The 21,797-nt window shown below is 35.0% G+C and overlaps 1 protein-coding gene across 1 annotated transcript; it reads right to left on the reverse strand.

The window, feature by feature from the left end:
* Positions 1-6,925: 6,925 nt before the first annotated feature.
* On the reverse strand, positions 6,926-8,773 carry LOC145994113 (uncharacterized). The gene has a single exon (XM_083130201.1). It carries the CDS (start codon positions 8,771-8,773, stop codon positions 6,926-6,928), a length of 1,848 nt encoding a protein of 615 aa, XP_082986327.1.
* Between the last annotated feature and the right edge of the window lie 13,024 nt (positions 8,774-21,797).

Raw genomic sequence — 21,797 nt, forward strand, 5'->3', positions numbered from 1 at the left:
TCCGCAAACAAAAGTATATTAATAGGGAGGGAGGACAGTTTTTCAGGGAGGTCATCCATGTACAGAAGGAATAGGAGTGGCCATAAGACACCCTGGGGAACTCCAGACAAAACGGGAAGAAAGTTAGAAGAGGTACCTGAAAGAACAACACGTTGTTCACGCTCATGGAGGTAGTCCTGGATTAAAGAGAGAAATTTGCCATTGATGTTAAATCTGGATGATAATTTATAAAGAAGAAATTTATGATTAATTTTGTCAAAGGCTTTCGAAATGTCCAAATATATAGTGTCAAGTTGGGAGTTATTATCAATAGCTCTGGCAGCATGCGAAAGTAAGACGGAAATATTTGTTAGGCAAGAGCTGCCTGGAAGAAAACCATGTTGTGCTGTGTTGATATATGGTGACGTAAACTGAAGTAACCTGTTTTTGATGATTTTTTCACAAATAATTGATAGTGGGGATAGACGTGAGATTGGTCTATAGGATTTTACACATTTTTTATCTCCAGTTTTGTGAATGGGCACAATGTTGGCCCGTTTGAAGTTTTTCGGAAACACACCCTTAGAAAAACATTTGTTGAGTAAGGCAGACAGAGGAAGAGCCAAGGAGTCGGCAGTTTAACGTAGGAATATTGTTGGGATTTCATTTGGACCTAGGAACCGGTGAAGGGGCAATGAAGCGAGAAGGCATTTTAATTCCTCAGGGGATGTTTTGATTGAAGATAGTGTGTGAGGACAGACAGCATTTAAGTGGGGGAGAGGGTCGGAAACTGAGGGAGGTGAGAAGTTCTGATGAAAAAAAACATGAAAAGTTCGGCTCTTTCTTCTCCACTAGCAATATCAGTATTGTGAACAATTTCTTTAGGTATACGTGGGCTTTGTTTTCTTGAATTTAGTAATGTGAAGAATCTCTTAGGGTTTGTAGTACATTCGGTTGTTATGTTATTTATGTGTTCACTATATTTTTTTCTGAGTAGGTATTTTGAATGACGTCTGATGTCACAATAGGTACCGTGAGTGTGAACATTAGGGTGCTGCTTCCATAGGTACCAAGCCTGTTTCTTATTTTTCAACACAAAGAGAACTTCTCTGTCTAACCAGACGGGGTATTTCGTAGATCTCGGTCTCGCATTGGGCACGAAGTCTTTAATCGTGTCATGCAGAATTTCAACGAAGTTCTCAACGGCTTCATTCACTTCTTCTTCCATCAACAAAAACCAAGTGTAGGCGTTGAGCGCATGCTGGATGACATTCCATGGAGCTTTTCGCCATAGGTGGTAGGGGGGTTGGTTCTGCTTGACGGATTCCTTGTCTTTCTTCATGGTAGGCAGGTGCATTGTGACGTCGAGTGAGTCATGGTCGGTGGTTAGAAGATTTTTTCCTGCTGTTACCTGCATATTAGGCAGGGTTGCCAGTACGTAGTAAAGGTTGCTGTCACCACGTGTTTTATGCAAGTTGAACTGGTTTAACCCTATTCCGTGAATGAACGTATCAATAAACCACTGATCATTTTGGTAGTTTATAGTTCCCGTATTTGGGCTTTCCCAATTGATGGACAGGTTGAAATCACCAATAGCATAATACCACCACTTGTCATTGCTGCTAATACCGAATCCCTGCAGGCTTCGAGGATGGAAATGGGAGAGTTCTTATGTGGGCGATAATACGATCCAATTAGCAGTTTTTTTGTTTTTTTGAAAATTGAGTTCTATCCAAATAATTTCACAGTCCTTGATTAGGTCTCTTCGTATTTTACAATTCCATTTAACATTAACGCAGATCATCACTCCTCCACCACGACGACTTGCACGGTCATTTTTAAATACATTGAAATGCTTTAAAAATGGAAATTCACTATCCATCACCGTGTCGTTTAGCCAAGTTTCGGTGAAAACTAAGCAGTCATATTGCAGTAGTTTGCTTAAGTGAATGTTTCAGTGAGAATGTTTTTTTTAATACTTTGCACGTTCTGGTAATATACGGAAAAAACAGCATCATTTCCTTGGGAGGATCCCGGGTTGACATGGATGCCACCGCACAAGAGCACGAGGCACAAGAGGTGAAAGTAACCGAGAGTGGATCGCTTACCTCGCGGTCGTTGGTCCTCGGACGTCCGTAGTCCCATCATGGCTGCGGTCAGGCTAGAAGAAGTTCCAGCGGCAGCTATATTTAGCATCGGATAGGGCTGTTATGTAGCTCTCCCAGTATGGTTCAATTTCTTCGGCATCGTTGTAGGTAAATGGCACAACACTCTACACACGCGTTCTAGGTACTGACGTGACGCAGCATGCACCGTTTGGACGGACTGACGTTGATAACAGCGCCGCCAGCGGCTTTCAAAATCGTGACCAAAGATCCCGAACAACCTTCTGTATTTGATGTAACCTATCAAAGTCGATTTACAGTACAATTTTGGTTAAAGTGACAAATCGTAGATAAGAAGACCAGAAGCAAAGAGGCCAAACGAATGATATGCGACTGCTTTCTCACAAAAGAAGAGATTGTCAGGGGAGAAATGGGATGTGGTGAAGACTGCTTAAATCGTCTGTTAATGATCGAGTGGTAAGTAGTTGCAGGCATGAAATTAGGCAGAATGTTATTTATTGTATGCAATTACACCATGTGTAGCATGTAAAATTAATTAAAACAATCATGTACAATTGTTGCCCATTTAGCATTGCGTTCAACAAATCCCACATGCCTATTCTGAATAGATATGAGATAATTGTCAGCAGTTTCATTGTAATGATGAATTGCTTGTTTATCTCCAGTCCCATTATTGTAATTTTATTTATTTGTTTATTTTAACTATAAAGATGCATACAATAACATAGATTATCTTCCCTGGCTAATATTATGAGCGTTGGAAATGAAGGGTCACATCTTGCAAAAATTTTAAATCCATTTTACTAGGTTATCATGTTAGGAATTTTCATAAAGTCCCCCCCCTAGACAAAGTACTTTCGATCATTCAGTCTCAGAACACGTCGTTGCCTTGTAATGAAGGGGTCCCAGATTCGATACCCGGTGGAGGCACATAGTGGTTCGGATTCCACTTTAAATTGTAGGTCCAGTCCCGATTAGCCAGTACATGTATTCTGATTTAAATTTAATAACTGTAACGTAACTGACCAGACCTGTGTATTTTCCATAACAGGGGTTTCCAACTGGCGGCCTGCGAAGCCAATTTGCAAAATGCATTAATTTTATGTATTTTTATTAAAATACGTTATATTTATGGATTTTCATATACAACTGGCGTTTCTAACAGATATCACAGGTCATCTGAACGAATTTGAATCTTCAGGGAAGAAACCAGCTGGTGTCAGATTTAATGGGAAACATAAATGGGTTTCGTTTTTGTTTTCTATTACTACTGAGATTGCGATTTTCATATTTACATGTTTTGCACTTGCGTTTTACTTTTATTGTGTATAGGGAATGAATTGTGTTTGTGTTTATAATGTGTTATAGTTGTGATGTGTTTGTGTGTGTCTTGTGTAGTAGTTGTGCTGTCTAATGTGTTTGTGTTCGTCTTGTGTAGTAATTGTGCTGTCTAATGTGTTTGTGTTTGTGTTTGTCTTGTGTAGTAGTTCCTCCATTCATATTGGGGGTTAGGCGTAGAGCTGACAACTCTGCACTGTAAAAAGCCATGTCAAGAATCAGCAATATAAGGCCATGGATGTTCCCAAGGTAAAATATTCCGGAGGTAAAATAGTCCCCCGTTCGGATCTCCGGGTGGGGACTACTTTGGGAGGTCCCTGGACTAAGGATAATATCTACATTAGGAATAAGGATATTAAATTAGGCACCTGGAATGTTCTGAGCCTTTACCTGCCTGGGGCATTTCAGTGTACAGTTAATGAGATAGTGAAGTATAAATTAGATGTAGTAACTGTCCAGGAAGTTAGGTGGCCAAGAGAAGGGAATTGTAAAACTAAAAAATTATACTTTTTTCTATGGTGGTACTGAAAATCATAATTTTGGAACAGGCTTTTTCATAAATAATAGAATTATCTCGGCTCTTAAAACAGTAGAATTTATTAATGATAGGATATCATATGCAGTTTTTCAGGGTAGGTGGTGTAAAATTATTTTAATAAACATACATGCACCAACGGAAGATAAAGATGATAATACTAAAGATGATTTTTATACACAGTTAGAACAGGTCTTTGATAAATTTTTTCAGTATGATATGAAAATTCTGTTAGGTGACTGTAATGCACAGATTGGCAAAGAAGAGACATTTAAACCCACGATTGGTAAAGAAAGTCTTCATGAATTAAGTAATGATAATGGTATAAGATTGATTACTTTTGCAACCTCAAAGAATTTAATTGTAAAAAGTACCACTTTTAAACATAAAGATATCCATAAATATACCTGGTCTTTTCCAGATGGTAAAACTCATAATCAGATAGATCATATTCTCATTGATAAGAGATGGCATACTAGTATAATTGACGTTCGTACACATAGAGGTGCTGACTGTGCCAGTGACCATTATTTAGTAATTGCTAAATTAAGAGAAAGACTCTCAGTGATAAATCATAAGCAACAAAATCTAAAAGTTATAAAATTTGATACAGGAAAGTTTACTGATGAAAGAATTAAGAAAGATTACCAAATTAAACTGTCAAATAGATTTGATGTTTTGCAGGATTTAAATGATGATGAAAATATAAATGAAACAGACGTAAATAAGAATTGGGAGCACATACGTAATGCAATAGAATCAGCAGCTAAAGAAAGTATAGGATACCATAAACCGAGAAAAAGTAAGCCATGGTTTGATAATGAATGTCATAATCTAATAGAAATAAGAAATCAGGCTAGACTTAGGTGGTTAAATAACTCTGATGATACAAATCTAAACAATTATAATAGAATAAAGCGAGAAGTTAACCGCACGTTTAGAAGTAAAAAAAGAGATTACTTGAAAAGCAAAATTAACGAAATTGAAACAAACAGCAAAAATAAAAATATCAGAGATTTATATAAAGGTGTAAGTGAGTTTAGAAAGGGGTGGCAACCTAAAGTAAACTTGATAAAAGATAAAGACGGTGATTTTTTAGCTGACCCAAGCGATATTCTAAATAGGTGGAAGAACTACTTTAATGACCTTTTAAATGTCCATGTAGGAGATAAATCAGAAGTAAATGAAGTCCACACAGCAGAACCTTTAGTTCCAGAACCTAACTTGACTGAAGTTAAAGATGCTATTAAAAGGCTAAAGAATAACAAAGCACCTGGCAGTGATTTAATACCAGCTGAGTTAATTAAATATGGTGGAAATTCATTAATATGTCAAATTCATAAATTAATTTGTTTAATATGGAATAAGGAAGAAATTCCTCACCAGTGGAAAGAATCCATAATTGTTCCTGTGTTTAAAAAAGGTGATAAAATGAACTGCAATAATTACCGTGGAATTTCTCTACTCTCAACAACATATAAAATATTATCTAACATTCTTTTAACAAGACTAACCCCATATGCTAATGAAATTATAGGTGATTATCAATGTGGATTTAAACGCAACAGATCAACTACAGATCAAATTTTTCACATCAGACAGACACTTGAAAAAAAGTGGGAATATAATCAAAATGTCCATCAGCTATTCATTGATTTAAAAAAAGCATATGATTCGGTCAAAAGAGATAAATTATATAATATATTAGTAGAGTTTGGAATACCTAAGAAGCTTGTTAGTATGATAAAAATATGCACCAGTGAAACAGAAAGTAAAATTCGTGTGGGTATTAATATGTCTGACAAATTTACAATTCATGATGGGTTAAAACAAGGAGATGCATTATCTCCATTGCTCTTTAATTTTGCCTTAGAATATGCTGTTAGGAAGGTAAACGAAACTAAAAAAGGACTAAAATTAAATGGTGTGACTCAGTTGTTAGCATATGCAGATGATGTAGACTTACTGGGGGATGATGTGAATACAATTAAGAATAATGCTAAAATATTTTTCAAAACTGCTAAAGAGATAGGTTTGGAAGTTAACAAAGAGAAAACTAAATATATGCTTACAGGCCGAAACCAAGTGTTAGGTAATAATCAAAATCTAATTATTGATAACAACTCTTTTGAAACAGTTTCCAAATTCAAATACTTAGGAGTAATATTAACAAATGAAAATTATATTAAAGAGGAAATAAAAAGTAGGCTTAATTCAGGAAATGCATGTTACTTCTCTCTTCATAAATTTTTGTCTTCTCGTTTAATATCTAAGAAACTAAAAGTTAAAATATACAAAACAGTAATTTTGCCTGTAGTATTATATGGGTGTGAAACTTGGTCCCTTACATTGAAAGAGGAACATAAATTGAGAGTATTTGAAAATAAGATCCTTAGGAAAATATTTGGACCTAAAAGGGATGAGGAGACAGGTGAGTGGAGAAGGTTACATAATTTAGAACTACATAATTTGTATTCATGTCCAGACATTATTAGAATAATTAAATCAAGAAGACTTAGGTGGGCAGGCCATGTGGCACGAATGGGAGAGGAAAGAGGAGTTTACAGGATTCTTGTTGGGAAACCTGATGGTAAGAGACCAGTAGGAAGGCCAAGACGAAGATGGAGGGACAACGTGGAGATGGACCTAAGGGAAATCGGTAGGGATGGAAAACAGTATATAGATCTTGCTCAAGATAGGGACAGATGGAAGGCCTGTGTTGCTGCAGCCATGAACCTTCGGGTTTAAGAAGGCTAGAGAGTTAGTTAGTTAGTTAGTTTAATCGTAGATAAGAAACCGATTGTCTTAGAGCTTATTTGATTGATTTAGAGTCTTTTTCCATTCAGTCTAAATGTAACAGAAGAATCAAATTTATTTTTCTATAAGCGACTTTCTCACAATATCAATATACAGGCTGAGGTAGTTGCATAAAATCAAAATAGGCTTTTCAATTACGTTTTGCATTCCTCTTCTGAGAATAGCTGATTGTAACTTCGGCCAGAAATCCCAAGAAACCGAAAGATAATCCAAAAACAAGTAACATGAAGACACCCATTAAATCTTGGACAGTTATGACAACATTTTTCTTCTCTTCATTAAGATTTTTGTTTCTTCTTTTTGCTCCTAAAGTAACATCGGTTTCCCACTTATAAAGAAGACCAGAGTGGTCTGATAGTTGAACCACACGGTCAAATATCTCTGTATATGGTGATCTGGGTCGTAATATATAAGTACCAGGATTAGAAGCAACGATTTCTGGAAGAGGGTAAAGTAAAGGCTTCCCATCAGAACTGAAGAGGAAATAGCTGTATATGTAGTAGTCAATGTTAGTGAATCCAAAATAAGCAAAATCGCCTTTGCGGGCAGCCCTCTCTCTCCCATTGGTTACGGGTTGCCATTTTGCTAGAAGTCCATTAATAGCAGTGTTAGTGGAATGCTTTAGAAAGTGCTCATGGCTTGGAGTCCCTCCAACGGACAGATCCGAGTGCAGGAGGTCCTCCATAGTTTCTAGGTAGGGAAGTCGTTTAGGTTTAGTCTCGAAGCTCAAAAGAGATCCTTGATAACTGTTATTAATAACAAACGAACAAAGCACACAAGTCAAGAATAATATTCTGGTAGTAACATTACCATCAACTGTAGACAAAGAGGCTCCTAAAATAACTTGGAAGCTTTCCAAGAAATGAGACCTACGTTTCAAGTTCTCGTTTAACTTGCACAAAACTTTTTCTGCAAGTAATCCAGCAACAGCAGTGAAAATAAACACAATCACAACTCCCATCCAAACAAATGGCTGAAATGGGAAGAATATGCTGATCCATTTAGGATAAAGTTTAGGCTGTGGCAAAATCCAACCAATACTACCAGAACCTTTCGTTAGAACAATATCAAAATCTAAGTACAGCGAGAGGTATAAGGAAATCGTAAAGAACATGCCTTCTATTTTGCCATTAAATACATCAGCCATGACTCCATAATATGTCCCATTGTCTAGTTTACCACCCATTTCTTCGAATGACCACATCAATTTTATATCGAAAGTTACGTTTAAAAATTTTCCCATTGAAGCTATCAAGGGTCCTTTACTACCATCCAAATCTTCCAAGCCGTCAGCTACCTTAGTAACAATTATCTGTGGAGGGAAATGCAGTGTCGAAATAGTGAATGTACATCCGTGTAGGTCCGTAAGTTTTGGAGGGAAAAGTTCCGATCCTTTTAGAAATCGTCCATTTTCCCACTGATCAAGGACGATGATGCTCGCAACTGATCGACAATGTGTTGACGCAAAAGGATAATACGTGTACAGGAAAACCAAGAGATTATCCGAAGAAAATTGTGAAGTTGCTACGGTCACATCAAATACATCTTCCAACTGAGCCATTTCAAATATGTTCATAAGTTCTGTCGTTTTGCAAAGTGGATATGCAATTACGAGGAGCAATTTCCCATTAGGATTCCAAAGGGAGTGCCTTTTTAGATAATGAATTATTGTTCTAAATTCAGAACCGTTACTATTTTGTAAAACAAGAAGATAGTTTGTCCCAATGTTCTTATGAACGCGTTCAACGTGGGCCGATCGTCGTGTTGCTATGTCATTGGAACTATTAATTTGTACAGGTGGACCTTCACCTTTCCGTGCTGCAACTTCCGAGAATACAGTTGATCCTTGTTCTTCTACAACTAAGAGCGTCTTGCATGTTTCGAAGTAGGTCATGAGAACAGAGCTCAAACAAGCTGGTAGCTGACTGTTCCCTGTTGCCGGAAAATACAAAGCAGATTCACCAATTTTGATAATCATGCTTGTTAGAAGGAAGTGAAGAAATGTTAGTTTCATTTTACATATTAGTCGAACACTGAAAAGAAAGAAGCATTATGTTTAGTTATTACATAAAATATGTAAACATTTATATATGTGGAACGATAACATGTGAGGTTTTGAAGATTCAACTTTTATTATTGTTAGGCTATTGTTATTTTTGAGACGAGGGTAAATCACGATGACGAGAAGCTGTAATTTATTCGACCCTAAGCAACTTGTAATTTACTAGAGAGGGTATTGGTTTGGCAGAAGTTTAATAACAAGCTGAAGGAACTTCTGCTAGAAGTAGTTAACTATCACAGATAAATTATGTCTAGATTATAACAATGAATTATGATAGATAAAGCTAGTAATTATGACACACTGTGTACCAATATATTAAAATATTTTATGATGATTTATTCAATTTAAAATATGATAAAATAGTGAAAGTAGAGTGCTACAAATGCTACAAATGCAACAAATCCTGATAGTTCGTGTAGCAAGGACTGTCTAAGGTATGTTTAAACAAAATAAATAGAGAATAGTTGTGCAATATATTAAAATATAAATAGAAATTAATAATTATTACCTACTGTACTGACATTAACATGAAGTTAATCAGTAAGAAGTAATGAATTTATTGTTGCATTGTCGAATAAGGTGCAAATTGGGTAAGTGAGCTAAATTTCCTAATAATAAATATTAATAATAATAATAATAAATTCTCAAGTTATAACATTTGTGGTAAACCACACTGTTTAAATTTGGAAAGGCTAACGATGCCATGGCGACTTTCGCTGCACATGCCTGTGCTAATCACCGAGGCTTAGCCTGGCATGTTGCTAATAAGCTTGATTACTCTAAGTGCATAAAGTGCTAAAATTGCCCTTTTGTAGAAATTTCCCTGATTTTATCAAAATTTCGTTTATCTTTATCCTGATTTAAACCAAATGTACGTCGATTTCCCAAAACACTTACTTACTATAAATATCTCTTATGAAAAACGGGAAAATTTTGCGAGAAAACGCAAAAAAAAAAAAAAAAAAAATTCGTCTTGTTGTTCCTTTGAAAATTATAGGTTGTGATTAGTCGGAAGTGCATAAATGCGACGTTTTATGGCAAAAGTTATTTATGTAACAAAAATTATCCCTAACATTGTTGACATGAACTTCTATCGTAAAAATCAAATTCTGATGGCTATATGCGTAACTAAACTGATTCCCTAAAATTTTAATGGACGACCGCCACTAATGCGAAAAAATATGCAAAGCCTATGGTAAGTGTTTTCTGACTTCCAGCGTGTTCAAAGTACTCGGGAGAGCGCTTGAGTGCAGAAAAGGAATTCGCTGATACCAGACATTCTAAATTGTGCAAGGTTGCATTTGTGGTCGCTGGACGTAACTGAAAATTTCTCTATGGCGACAACGAGAGCTCTGGCAAGTTCGCTGCCGTGATCGGCGACTTCGGGGAAGTTCGGGTTCCGTTCGGGAGGTGGAGGGGAAAAAATCGCTGCAGCGGGCAAAGGAACAGAGGAAGAAAATGCAAGCTCTGATTCGCTGACCACCAGCATGACGCGTTAAAGTTTACAAAACTTTAACTTACTACGAACAAAGTGTAGTAACAGCTGCGGGAGTTCGAAATAAAGTCAAGGTCTTTGAAATGACGTAATAAATGGGATGGAAAGAAAGAAAACTTCGTTGTGCTTGCGACAGCGTGTTTACTTGAACACTTCCGCGCTCGTAAAATAACAACAGTTGGGAAGCTGTTAGCAAACTAAATGACTAATAAACCTTGCATAAGGTACAATTAAACGTAAAAAATGAATTATACTTAAAATTTAAATCGTAATGAATATAAAATTCTAGGCGAATGTGAAGTCGTAGAAAATATGGTCTGTAAAAGATACAACAGGTTCGAGAACCTGAGAATTTGGTTTACTTTCTGCTTTTAAAGTAACACTTGAAACTTTCTCGACTTTTACTGGTGACTGATTCGCAAATAACTCTTTAACTCCTACAACTGGCTGAACACAGGGTGAAATAGGCAATTCACTTTCCATTTTGCGACTGTTTTGAACAAAATTAGGATCCTTGCTTACGGCAAATTTCTGAACTCTATCTTTAACGGATAAAATATTCTTCGGCAAATCTATACTGTCGTCTTTAATGACTAAACTATTTCTGGAGAAATCTTGAACTTCTAGTTGTACCCTAGGTTGAATAATAATGGACTGAGGCAGTGGAGGCGGCATTGGTGGGTGACTCGCTTTTAATGGTACCACTTCAACAATCGGTGCAATATCGTCGTAAATCTGGTCAGTGGGCGGTGGATCATTATTAAATTTGCTTAACTGTAATTCGTTGGTACACTCATGGTCATAAATAATAGATTTCTTGCGTTGACATTGAAAATAACAGATTATGAAAATTATAAAAATACTAATAATAAATGTTGTTAATAATAAAATTGTAATTATATTATAAGGATAGTCAAAGGACTTGTTCAACAGATAAATAAAATTAGAAGCTTTTACGTGTGGAAGTAATCCGTTTAAAATAACTAAAATCGCAATGATTTTCATGTTGCTTAGGCAATCAAAACAAACAGTTCTTCAAAACTAACACGTACTTTAAGCCTGCCTAGTTTAATTAGTAGATAGTTTAACTCAACTTTTAATTATTTCTGACTCTAGGCTCAATTTATCTGCGTAATGTATTTATTTATTTATTCTCTAAATTTATTAGCACTGTTTAACTTATCTTATTTTAAATTTTACTGCAAACTTATCTTATTTTAATTTCAGATGTTAACTTTACGTTTAAATTCTTTGAAATCAATCGAACCGTAAAAAATTGAGACTGATTTACTCCTGACTACCTGAAATAAAATAATTATTATTATTTATGCGATCTTTAAATGCATTAAAATACTAACATCACTAAAACTTGAAGAATCTTTAATTCCCTCTACTCATTCTAAAATATGCTTAGCATATTATTGTGGCAAAGTTAGAAACTAAAACCGTTGTGGTTTACTCATAATCATTCTGCGATGGCAGAATGGATTTCCAGGATTTTGGTCATGATCCAATATCCGAAGGAAAATACTTGTAACTGGAGCGCAAAAAAAAATCTTGACGTCGACGTCTACATATTCATATAATATAAATATTCTCATAACTGGCGCTTAAAAATAAACTTTGCTAATATAATCATATACCTTCTACTGAAGAGTAACTATAAAATTCTAGTGATGTATTCGCTGAGCTAGTATTATTACATACTGCAAAAAAACTTTTGTGCGTAAAGCACATTATTAAATAATAAGTCTGCTTTTAATTGTTAATATTATTAGTGCTATTTTATTATAAATTATTATTATATCACGCGAGTGGATTTAAAATATTAGACCTGTTTCACTTTAATAAATGCCGTAACTTGGAGCAAAAATTGCAATATTTATATTTTAAGATTTAAAACAATCTACATTTTAAAGTTTTTAACATTCGAAGCTACAACGTGCTAAGGATAAATATTTAACTGTCAAACGAAACAATGTTTCGGACAGGAAAAAAAATATATAAATATAAACTAACAATAAAATCTCGTTAATATGTGAGAAACGTCCACGCCGTGTGATGCTCTCCTAATTCTCTTCTAGTTATACAAAATAAGTTGGCTGTGCCTAACTTTGCTTAAAGCATATAAGTATATGTATATCTGTGTACGGATTCATTCTCGTCACTACTGCTTACCTGTGAACGGACATCTCTCGTCACTGCAGCCTAATTATACATCTATTACTTCTCAACTAGAACTTTTAATTAATCGGGCGGTTTATACCCTAAATCACGGTACGCCACTCTAACTATATACGCCTAGCGTAATAGCGGACATAATTGTACAGCGTGTCGAGGAATATAATTAGCGTTTCGTTTCTTTACATATTAACATGAATTAAAATTTTTAGGCAATGTATTCGTAAGTTAAGGTAACGTAAGGCAAGTGACTATCTCGTATAAACTTGACTATCTCCTTAATCTAAGCTCCCTTCATGAGGTGCTAGGAGACTTCAGTCATTAAGAATATAAATGAGTGGTCCTCGGGGCCTTATTCGTTCCCAAAACTATATATATATAAAAATGTAATACCCTCGTTGCAAAAGTCTTAGCAGTCATAGTTCAAGCATTCTAAATCCTTTACAAGTTACGGTCAGTTTTGAACCAAATTTAAATTAAACTTTTAAGGAATTTCAATTAATAATAATTATAATAATAATAATATATTGACTCAAACAAGCATACTCTGTGCTATGACTCGTTAAAATGCACTATAGTGCCGATTGACTCTAACTCGGTGGCACTAATTTATTTTCCTCATTCATAAATAACTTTAAAATCCACTTGTAATCCACGTTATTAATTAAAATGTTAAGGGTAAAATCGTTTACTGTTCACTGTAGCTTACTGCATCCTCATAACCAACGTTGTAATAATTTTCGTATTCAAGATTATGTAAAAAAATTCTAAAATCACTGTCAATGCAAGAAATCATCAAATCTAAATGCCTTTTCCTTATTCCTTATTTAAAATTCTGGATGGTAAAAATTTCCCAGGTGGGAATTTGTTGTAGCCATGGTACCGGGTTCGTGAGTGAACCACAGAGCTACCAGGAGCAGATTGATAGGGAATCGTCCACGGACGTCCCTGGGCCGGCCACATTTTTGATGAAATGGGCCTCCCTAAAATCCGACATCGAACCTTCCGCCACGCGGACTGCCGGACGCTCCTGATACCATAGCGCCAGCCCGACGCGGGTAACCGCGACGGAGCTAGGGCGCAGTTTCCTTCGCATTCTACATTTCGCTGATTACCGACCCAAATTTGAAGTCGATAAATTTAATCAAATTCATCCTCATGTTAGACTAAACATCTATCATGGCATATATAAATTCTTCTCCCCCCCCATTAATGCAAAAAACTTTAAGCCCTATGTATTTTCAAAATTAATTTTGGCAAGGACATAATGAAAAACTAAACAAATGAGCAAAATTTTGTTGTGGGTAATGAACTAGCACTCCACTACGTGTCAAAATTTGGGGTGGGGAATAATTCAAAACTGGTTACAAAAACTAATCTTTCAATTTTCATTTAGTTCATGAAGAAATAAATGAAAATCCCAGCACCTCGACCACGTGTCCTTCTATAGAATGAAGGGATCTGAACCAGTTAATTGATGGGGTGATGTAAACTACTCATCATTCATCCTCTTGATGAGACCACTCGTCATTGACATGACGAGTTATTGCTTGGCATGCGAAAGGTACAAATAACACAAAGGAATTAAACTACTGAAAAGACCATGGCAACTCGTTGGATTTTGTGAACCGTTGAACCTGTATCATGGCTGGGTGTAGGATAATTACCTGTCTAACTGAAGTCTCTGAGCTGAATCGAAAATAGCGAAGTCCTCTGTAAGCTTCTCTCTAAGTGTTGACCAAAGCGTGCTTCCACTATCGACCTCCTGTCTTGCTGACCTCCTCTCTCTACCAACTCAATTCCCAAAGTCCAGTCCCTTCCCAGCTTGTCTCACCTCTATATTCCCTGGCCATCGAGCTCTTCCTCGATGCCGAATCGCCGAATCGTGTTTATTATAATTGCTACCATGCAAACCGCTGACACCAAACCAGAAGTGTTACCTGTTTCCTGAATGCTCAGGAGGTTTGCATGGCACAACACAATGCATTGTAAACATGCCTAAGAGGCTTGAGACAGCTGAGAAAAACAAGTGAATGCCCTGGTCAACATGAAGCGTTCAGAGAGACTTAATAAAATAAACATACAATCTTAGGGATTGATACGTTCGCGCCTCCTAGGAAAAATTTTCTCCTTTGAAAATTTAAAAGTCAAATCGCAAAGCTTGACATGACTCAGGTTCGCCAATTCCATATATTTTCTTAAAAAACCCAAATATACAAAAGAAATACACCATAACTGTCTGTTGTTTACTGCATCCTGAAGGAAAGAAATTTTTCATTCCCTAAACTTTATAATGAATAATACCCTTAATACTAACAAATTCGTATGTTTATACGATGTAAATAACAATAATATATACTATTATAAGACTAGAAATCACAAAAGTTCATGTCGTTAAGCTAGAAAACTCTTAATGTATCACATGTGCGTGTACGTAATGTGTATTATGTATAATTGCTCATCAACCTGCTCCTAGTCAAGAGTCTGTGATGCCTCGCCACGCGGTAACGACTCTGTGTCTCCCGCGAGGCCAACGGCTGGAGCGTCTTGCAAGATGGAACGGAATTCACAATGTTTATTTATATTGCCACTTGATATAGACTTCAAATAAATAAAAAAAAAATCTTAAAAAGGTGCACAAGTAAGTAAGCATGTAAAACATTGTCACTTCTCACTGTTTTGTCCGTGTGAAAACCTGATCATATCAAAGTGCGTATGTTTTACGAACTATGTAGCACTGCACTCCTAACATCGCCAAATATATAAACTTGCATGGCTGTGTTGCACATTCCAATGTATTATTATGCAATATTCAAATGCATATACACTGAAAACTGTCGCTGGTAAAACTTAATTATAGCGTTCAATTTTCTTTTCTACGTTTAAACTGTACACTGTATACACATCTATGGCGTGGTGAATACCTTTGTATGACTGCACACAAAATTAATAATCTTCCAAGTGACAAAACTATGTGCTTGAATTTAAATATCAAATAAATGTTCTGCGAACAAATGTGTCGCTTTCAATATTCCATGTTGGTGAGAAGAGGGAAAAAAAATAACAATAATACCTGCATGCGACAAACATATGCATAAAATATTGTCACTAAAGCATGCTTTCTAAAATGTTCTAAAGTGCTGGAATTATGTTTTTTATTGCTTGCATGTCCGTTTATTATTCAAAGTGCAAAATTTCATCCTAAAAAAAATTTATGCACTAATTGCACTGGTCAATTGACACCACTGGTGCTTGTCGCTTCCTTGTAGTATGATGTAAACTTGCATGCATATAAAACTAGTTCTTATGCATGACACAAAACTGAAAATGTATATAAGGACTATGGAAAAGTACTGTTTCCCATAATGCATGTTAAATGACCAAATAGATACACATGATAGGAGCTGGCATGTGTATGTGTAGAAACACTGTAGCACAATTCTGTAATTATTGTTTGTGACCAGAACTGCTGTTTGTAGAAAGTACGTTTGCTATACTTCTTCTTCTTCTCTGTGGATTGCTTGTCGTCTTAACTGCATTGGGCAATGTAAAAAAATGTGGTAAATTACCCGTAGAACTTGGGAGATGGGGAAAAGTTGTTGATAATGTATAGTCCGCTATACTGGGAAATGTATGGTTGACTACATCCTTCCTGTAAAAGGTAGTCTCCGTGCAGTAATAAGTAGAAATGTCTGCATGTCTCCCTCGTAAAATGGTGGTGACGAGTCTCTTCTTGAAATAGTACTTAAAATGTCTGCATGTCTCCCTCGTAGAATGGTAATCAGTCTTTCTGCCTGGTAATAGACTGCCTGCGGATGTCCGTCATGAAAAATGCCCATGGATGGTGTAGGCATTGCTTGTCCATGGTGCTCCGTATAGACAGGTTAGGTTAAAAGGAAAAATTATGACAAAGAAAGGAAATTGCAATAGGATGGGGATATATAATTCAAGTATGCATGTACACAAAAACAACTAATTTCCACTGCCTTTTCTTTACAATTAATTTAAATTGTCTCATCAAAATAAAATAAATTAAATAAATATATAAAATAATTGCCATAACTCTTTGAAAATAAATAAGGAAAATTTAAATAATATATCCAACCGTAATTAAAATATTAATGTCCATGATTAATGTGTTGCCTTAACCTATTAATTATTACTGCTCTGCTCTGAATTAATCTGTTTCGCAAGCTGATGATGCTTATAAAAATAATATCCTAGGGTTGCGGTTAATAACACATTCCAAATAACAAAAACTAATATAGACATGGGCAATGGGTTTAGGACTAATTCCTGAAATGAAATGTTCTTACTAATTGATTGATTAAGTTGTTTTAAAGCAAGTTCAAGCGGAGTCCATTGGGGAATAGTGAAATCAAATAAATTCTTGGGAATATTAGGTAGTAACTCAATTTCCTTCATATTGACTTGTTCGAAAGCTAACATTCTTGTGTGTAAAATTTGTTGATCCACAATAATGTGCGAAAAATCCTGATAATTAAAAAATAAAGATTGGCCTTCGGTAAGCTGAACTGATCTGTGCGTGTTCAAATTATTATTCAAATTCTGAATAACAATAAATTGATCTGAACCTGATATTAAAATACCATTGCGTGTTCTGATAAACTGAAATAATTTATTGTCAGTAATAGATTTCACTTCAAAATTACAAAATGTAAAATTAATAAACAAAGGTAAGTGTTGCAAGCATGTTCTAAAGTCTGTTGAAAATTATAAAATAAATTATGTTGTGAACCCTTAAAATAAGTATACAAAATTTGTGTTGCGCAAAGCAAGCTATTAGTATCTAAAAGGTTGCTTTGACAAGCCTCTAATGGCCTCCTAATAAACGATAGGCCGGTGCAATTTGCCGTGGTTCATTAATATGCAATGTAAAACAAATAATTCAGTAAAAGCTACTTCTGACTTTTGTTGAAACTCCAGGTGGTAACAAATAAAGCATCAGAGAATTAAAAAAGTGAAATTCAAATTTTAAACACAATAAAATTAATGAAAAACTTTCTCAATTTCAAATTTCCTTTAAACAAAAGAAATGTATCCACTCAAAACTTCTTGAGTCCGCCGTATACCTCAAATCACTTGGTCGTGTAAACAGACCCGCCACGGAAAGGTATACTTGACCCATATAAGAATGGTGTGTCAATCCCTTAGGTATGTTTAAACAAAATAAATAGAGAATAGTTGTGCAATATATTAAAATATAAACAGAAATTAATAATTATTACCTACTGTACTAACATTAACTTGAAGTTAATCAGTAAGAAGTAATGAATTTATTGCTGCATTGTCGAATAAGATGCAAATAGGGTAAGTGAGCAAAATTTTCCTAAGACTAACTAACAATAATAATAATTTCTCAAATTATAACATTTGTGGTAAACCACACTGTTTAAATTTGGACAGGCTAACGATGCCATGGCGACTTTCGCTGCACATGCCTGTGCTAATCACCGAGGCTTAGCCTGGCATGTTGCTAATAATCTTGAATACTCTAAGTGCATAAAGTGCTAAAATTGCCCTTTTGTAGAAATTTCCCTGATTTTATCAAAATTTCGTTATCTCTATCCTGATTCAAACCAAATGTACGTCGAGTTCCCTAAAATTTTACTTACTATAAATATATCTATGAAAAACGGGAATATTTTGCGAGAAAACGCAAAAAAAATTCGTCTTGTTGTTCCTTTGTAAAATTATTGGTCGTGATTAGTCTGAAGTGCATAAATGCGACGTTTTACGGAAAAAAATATCTATATAGAACAAAATATCCCTAACATTGTTTACATAACGTTCTATCGTGAAAATCAAATTCTGATGGCTATATGCGTAACTAAACTGATTCCCTAAAATTTTAATGGACGACCGCCACTGAGGCGAGAAAATATGCAAAGCCTATGGTAAGTGTTTTCTGACTTCCAGCGTGTTCAAAGTACTCGGGAGAGCGCTTGTGTGCAGAAAAGGAATTCGCTGATACCAGACATTCTAAATTGTGCAAAGTTGCATTTGTGGTCGCTGGACGCAACTGAAAAGTTCTCGATGGCGACAACGAGAGCTCTTGCAAGTTCGCTGCCGTGATCGGCGACTTCGGGGAAGTTCGGGTTCCGTTCGGGATAGGTGGAGGGGAAAAAATCGCTGCAGCGGGCAAAGGAACAGAGGAAGAAAATGCAAGCTCTGATTCGCTGACCACCAGCATGACGCGTAACTGTTTACAAAACTTTAACTTACTACGAACAAAGTGTAGTAACAGCTGCGGGAGTTCGAAATAAAGTCAAGGACTTTGAAATGACGTAATAAATGGGATGGAAAGAGAGAAAACTTCGTTGTGCTTGCGACAGCGTGTTTACTTGAACACTTCCGCGCTCGTAAAATAACAGCAATTGGGAAGCTGTTAGCAAACTAAATGACTAATAAACCTTGCATAAGGTACAATCAAACGTAAAAAATGAATTATACTTAAAAATTTGAGTCGTAATTAATATAAAATTCTAGGCGAACGTGAAGTCGTAAAAAATATGGTCTGTAAACGATACAACAGGTTCGGGAAACTGAAAATTTGGCTTACTTTCTGCGTTTAAAGTAACACTTGAAACTTTCTCGACTTTTACTGGTGACTGATTCGCAAATGACTCTTTAATTTTTACAGCTGGCTGAACACAGTGTGAAATAGGCAATTCACTTTCCATTTTGCGATTGTTTTGAACAAAATTAGGATCCTTGCTTACGGCAAATTTCTGAACTCTATCTTTAATGGATAAAATATTCTTCGGGAAATCTATACTGTCGTCTTTAATGACTAAACTATTTCTGGAGAAATCTTGAACTTCTTGTTGTACCCTAGGTTGAATAATAATGGACTGAGGCAAGAGTGGAGGCGGCAGTGGTGGATTTATTGTTTTCAATGGTACCACTTCAACAATCGGTGCAACATCGTCGTAAATCTGATCAATGGACGGTGAATCATTAAGTTTGCTTAACGGTAATTCGTTGGTACACTCATGGTCATAAATAATAGATTTCTTGCGTTGACATAGAAAATAACAGATTATGAAAATTATAAAAATACTAATAATAAATGTTGTTAATAATAAAATTGTAATTATATTATAAGGATAGTCAAAGGACTTGTTCAACAGATAAATAAAATTAGAAGCTTTTACGTGTGGAAGTAATCCGTTTAAAATAACTAAAATCGCAATGATTTTCATGTTGCTTAGGCAATCAAAACAAACAGTTCTTCAAAAATAACACGTACTTTAAGCCTGCCTAGTTTAATTAGTAGATATTTTAACTCAACTTTTAATTATTTCTGACTCTAGGCTCAAATTATCTGCGTAATTTATTTATTTAATATAATTTCTTTATTCTCTAAATTTATTAGCACTGTTTAACTTATGTTATTTCAAATTTTACTGCAAACTTATCTTATTTTAATTTCAGGTGTTAACGTTATGTTTAAATACTTAAAATTAATTGAACAGTACTAAGGTACAAGGTAAGAAAAAATTGAGTCTGATTTACTCCTGACTACCTGAAATAAAATAATAATTATTATTTATGCGATCTTCAAATGCATTAAAATACTAACATCACTAAAACTTGAAGAATCTTTAATTCCCTCTACTCATTCTAAAATATGCTTAGCATATTATTGTGGCAAAGTTAGAAACTAAAACCGTTGTGGTTTACTCATAATCATTCTGCGATGGCAGAATGGATTTCCAGGATTTTGGTCATGATCCAATATCCGAAGGAAAATACTTGTAACTGGAGCGCAAAAAAATCTTGACGTCGACGTCTACATATTCATATAATATAAATATTCTCATAATTGGCGCTTAAAAATAAACTTTGCTAATATAATCATATACCTTCGTCTGAACAGTAACTTATAAAATTCTAGTGATGTATTCGCTGAGCTAGTATTATTACATACTGCAAAAAAACTTTTGTGCCAAAAGCACATTATTAAATAATAAGTCTGCTTTTAATTGTTAATATTATTAGTGCTATTTTATTATAAATTATTATTATGTCACGCGAGTGGATTTAATATATTAAACCTGTTTCACTTTAATAAATGGCGTAACTTGGAACAAACTTGCAATATTTATATTTAAGATTTTAAAACAATCTGCATTTTAAAGTTTTTAACGTTCGAAGCTACAACGTGCTAAGGATAAATATTCAACTGTCAAACGAAACATTGTTTCGGACAGGAGAAAAAAAATATATAAATATATACTAACAAAAAAAAATCTCGTTAATATGTGAGAAACGTCCACGCCGTGTGATGCTCTCATAATTCTCTTCTAGTTATTCAAAATAAGTTGGCTGTGCCTAACTTTGCTTAAAGCATATAAGTATATGTATATCTGTGTACGGACTCATTCTCGTCACTACTGCTTACCTGTGAACGGACATCTCTCGTCACTGCAGCCTAATTATACATCTATTACTTCTCAACTAGAACTTTTAATTAATCGGGCGGTTTATACCCTAAATCACGGTACGCCACTCTAACTATATACGCTTGGCGTAATAGCGGACATAATTGTACAGCGTGTCGAGGAATATAATTAGCGTTTCGTTTCTTTACATATTAACATGAATTAAAATTTTCAGGCAATGTATGCGTAAGTTAAGGTAACGTAAGGCAAGTGACTATCTCGTATAAACTTGACTATCTCCTTAATCTAAGCTCCCTTCATGAGGTGCTAGGAGACTTCAGTCATTAAGAATATAAATGAGTGGTCCTCGGGGCCTTATTCGTTCCCAAAACTATATATGTATAAAAATGTAATATCCTCGTTGCAATAATCTTAGCAGTTATAGTTCAAGCATTCTAAATCCTTTACAAGTTACGGTCAGTTTTAAACCAAATTTAAATTAAACTTTTAAGAAATTTCAATTAATAATAATAACAAAAACAAAATATTAACTCAAACAAGCATACTCTGTGCTATGACTCGTTAAAATGCACTATAGTGCCGATTGACTCTAACTCCGTGGCACTAATTTATTTTCCTCATTCATAAATAACTTTAAAATCCACTTGTAATCCACATTATTAATTAATTAAAATGTTAAGGATAAAAATTCGTTTACTGTTTACTGTAGCTTACTGCATCCTCATAACCAACGTTGTCATAATTTTCGTATCCAAGATCATATAAAAAAATTCTAAAATCACTGTCAATGCAAGAAATCTTCAAATCTAAATGCCTTTCCCTTATTCCTTATTTA

This window comes from Lepisma saccharinum, chromosome 10 (assembly GCF_977018435.1).
Source record: "Lepisma saccharinum chromosome 10, izLepSacc3.1, whole genome shotgun sequence".
Lineage (NCBI taxonomy): Eukaryota > Metazoa > Arthropoda > Insecta > Zygentoma > Lepismatidae > Lepisma > Lepisma saccharinum.

Bases quoted from the DNA above. Each gene is read 5' to 3' on its own strand.
- LOC145994113 (XM_083130201.1), bottom strand. From the start codon at position 8,773: ATGATTATCAAAATTGGTGAATCTGCTTTGTATTTTCCGGCAACAGGG.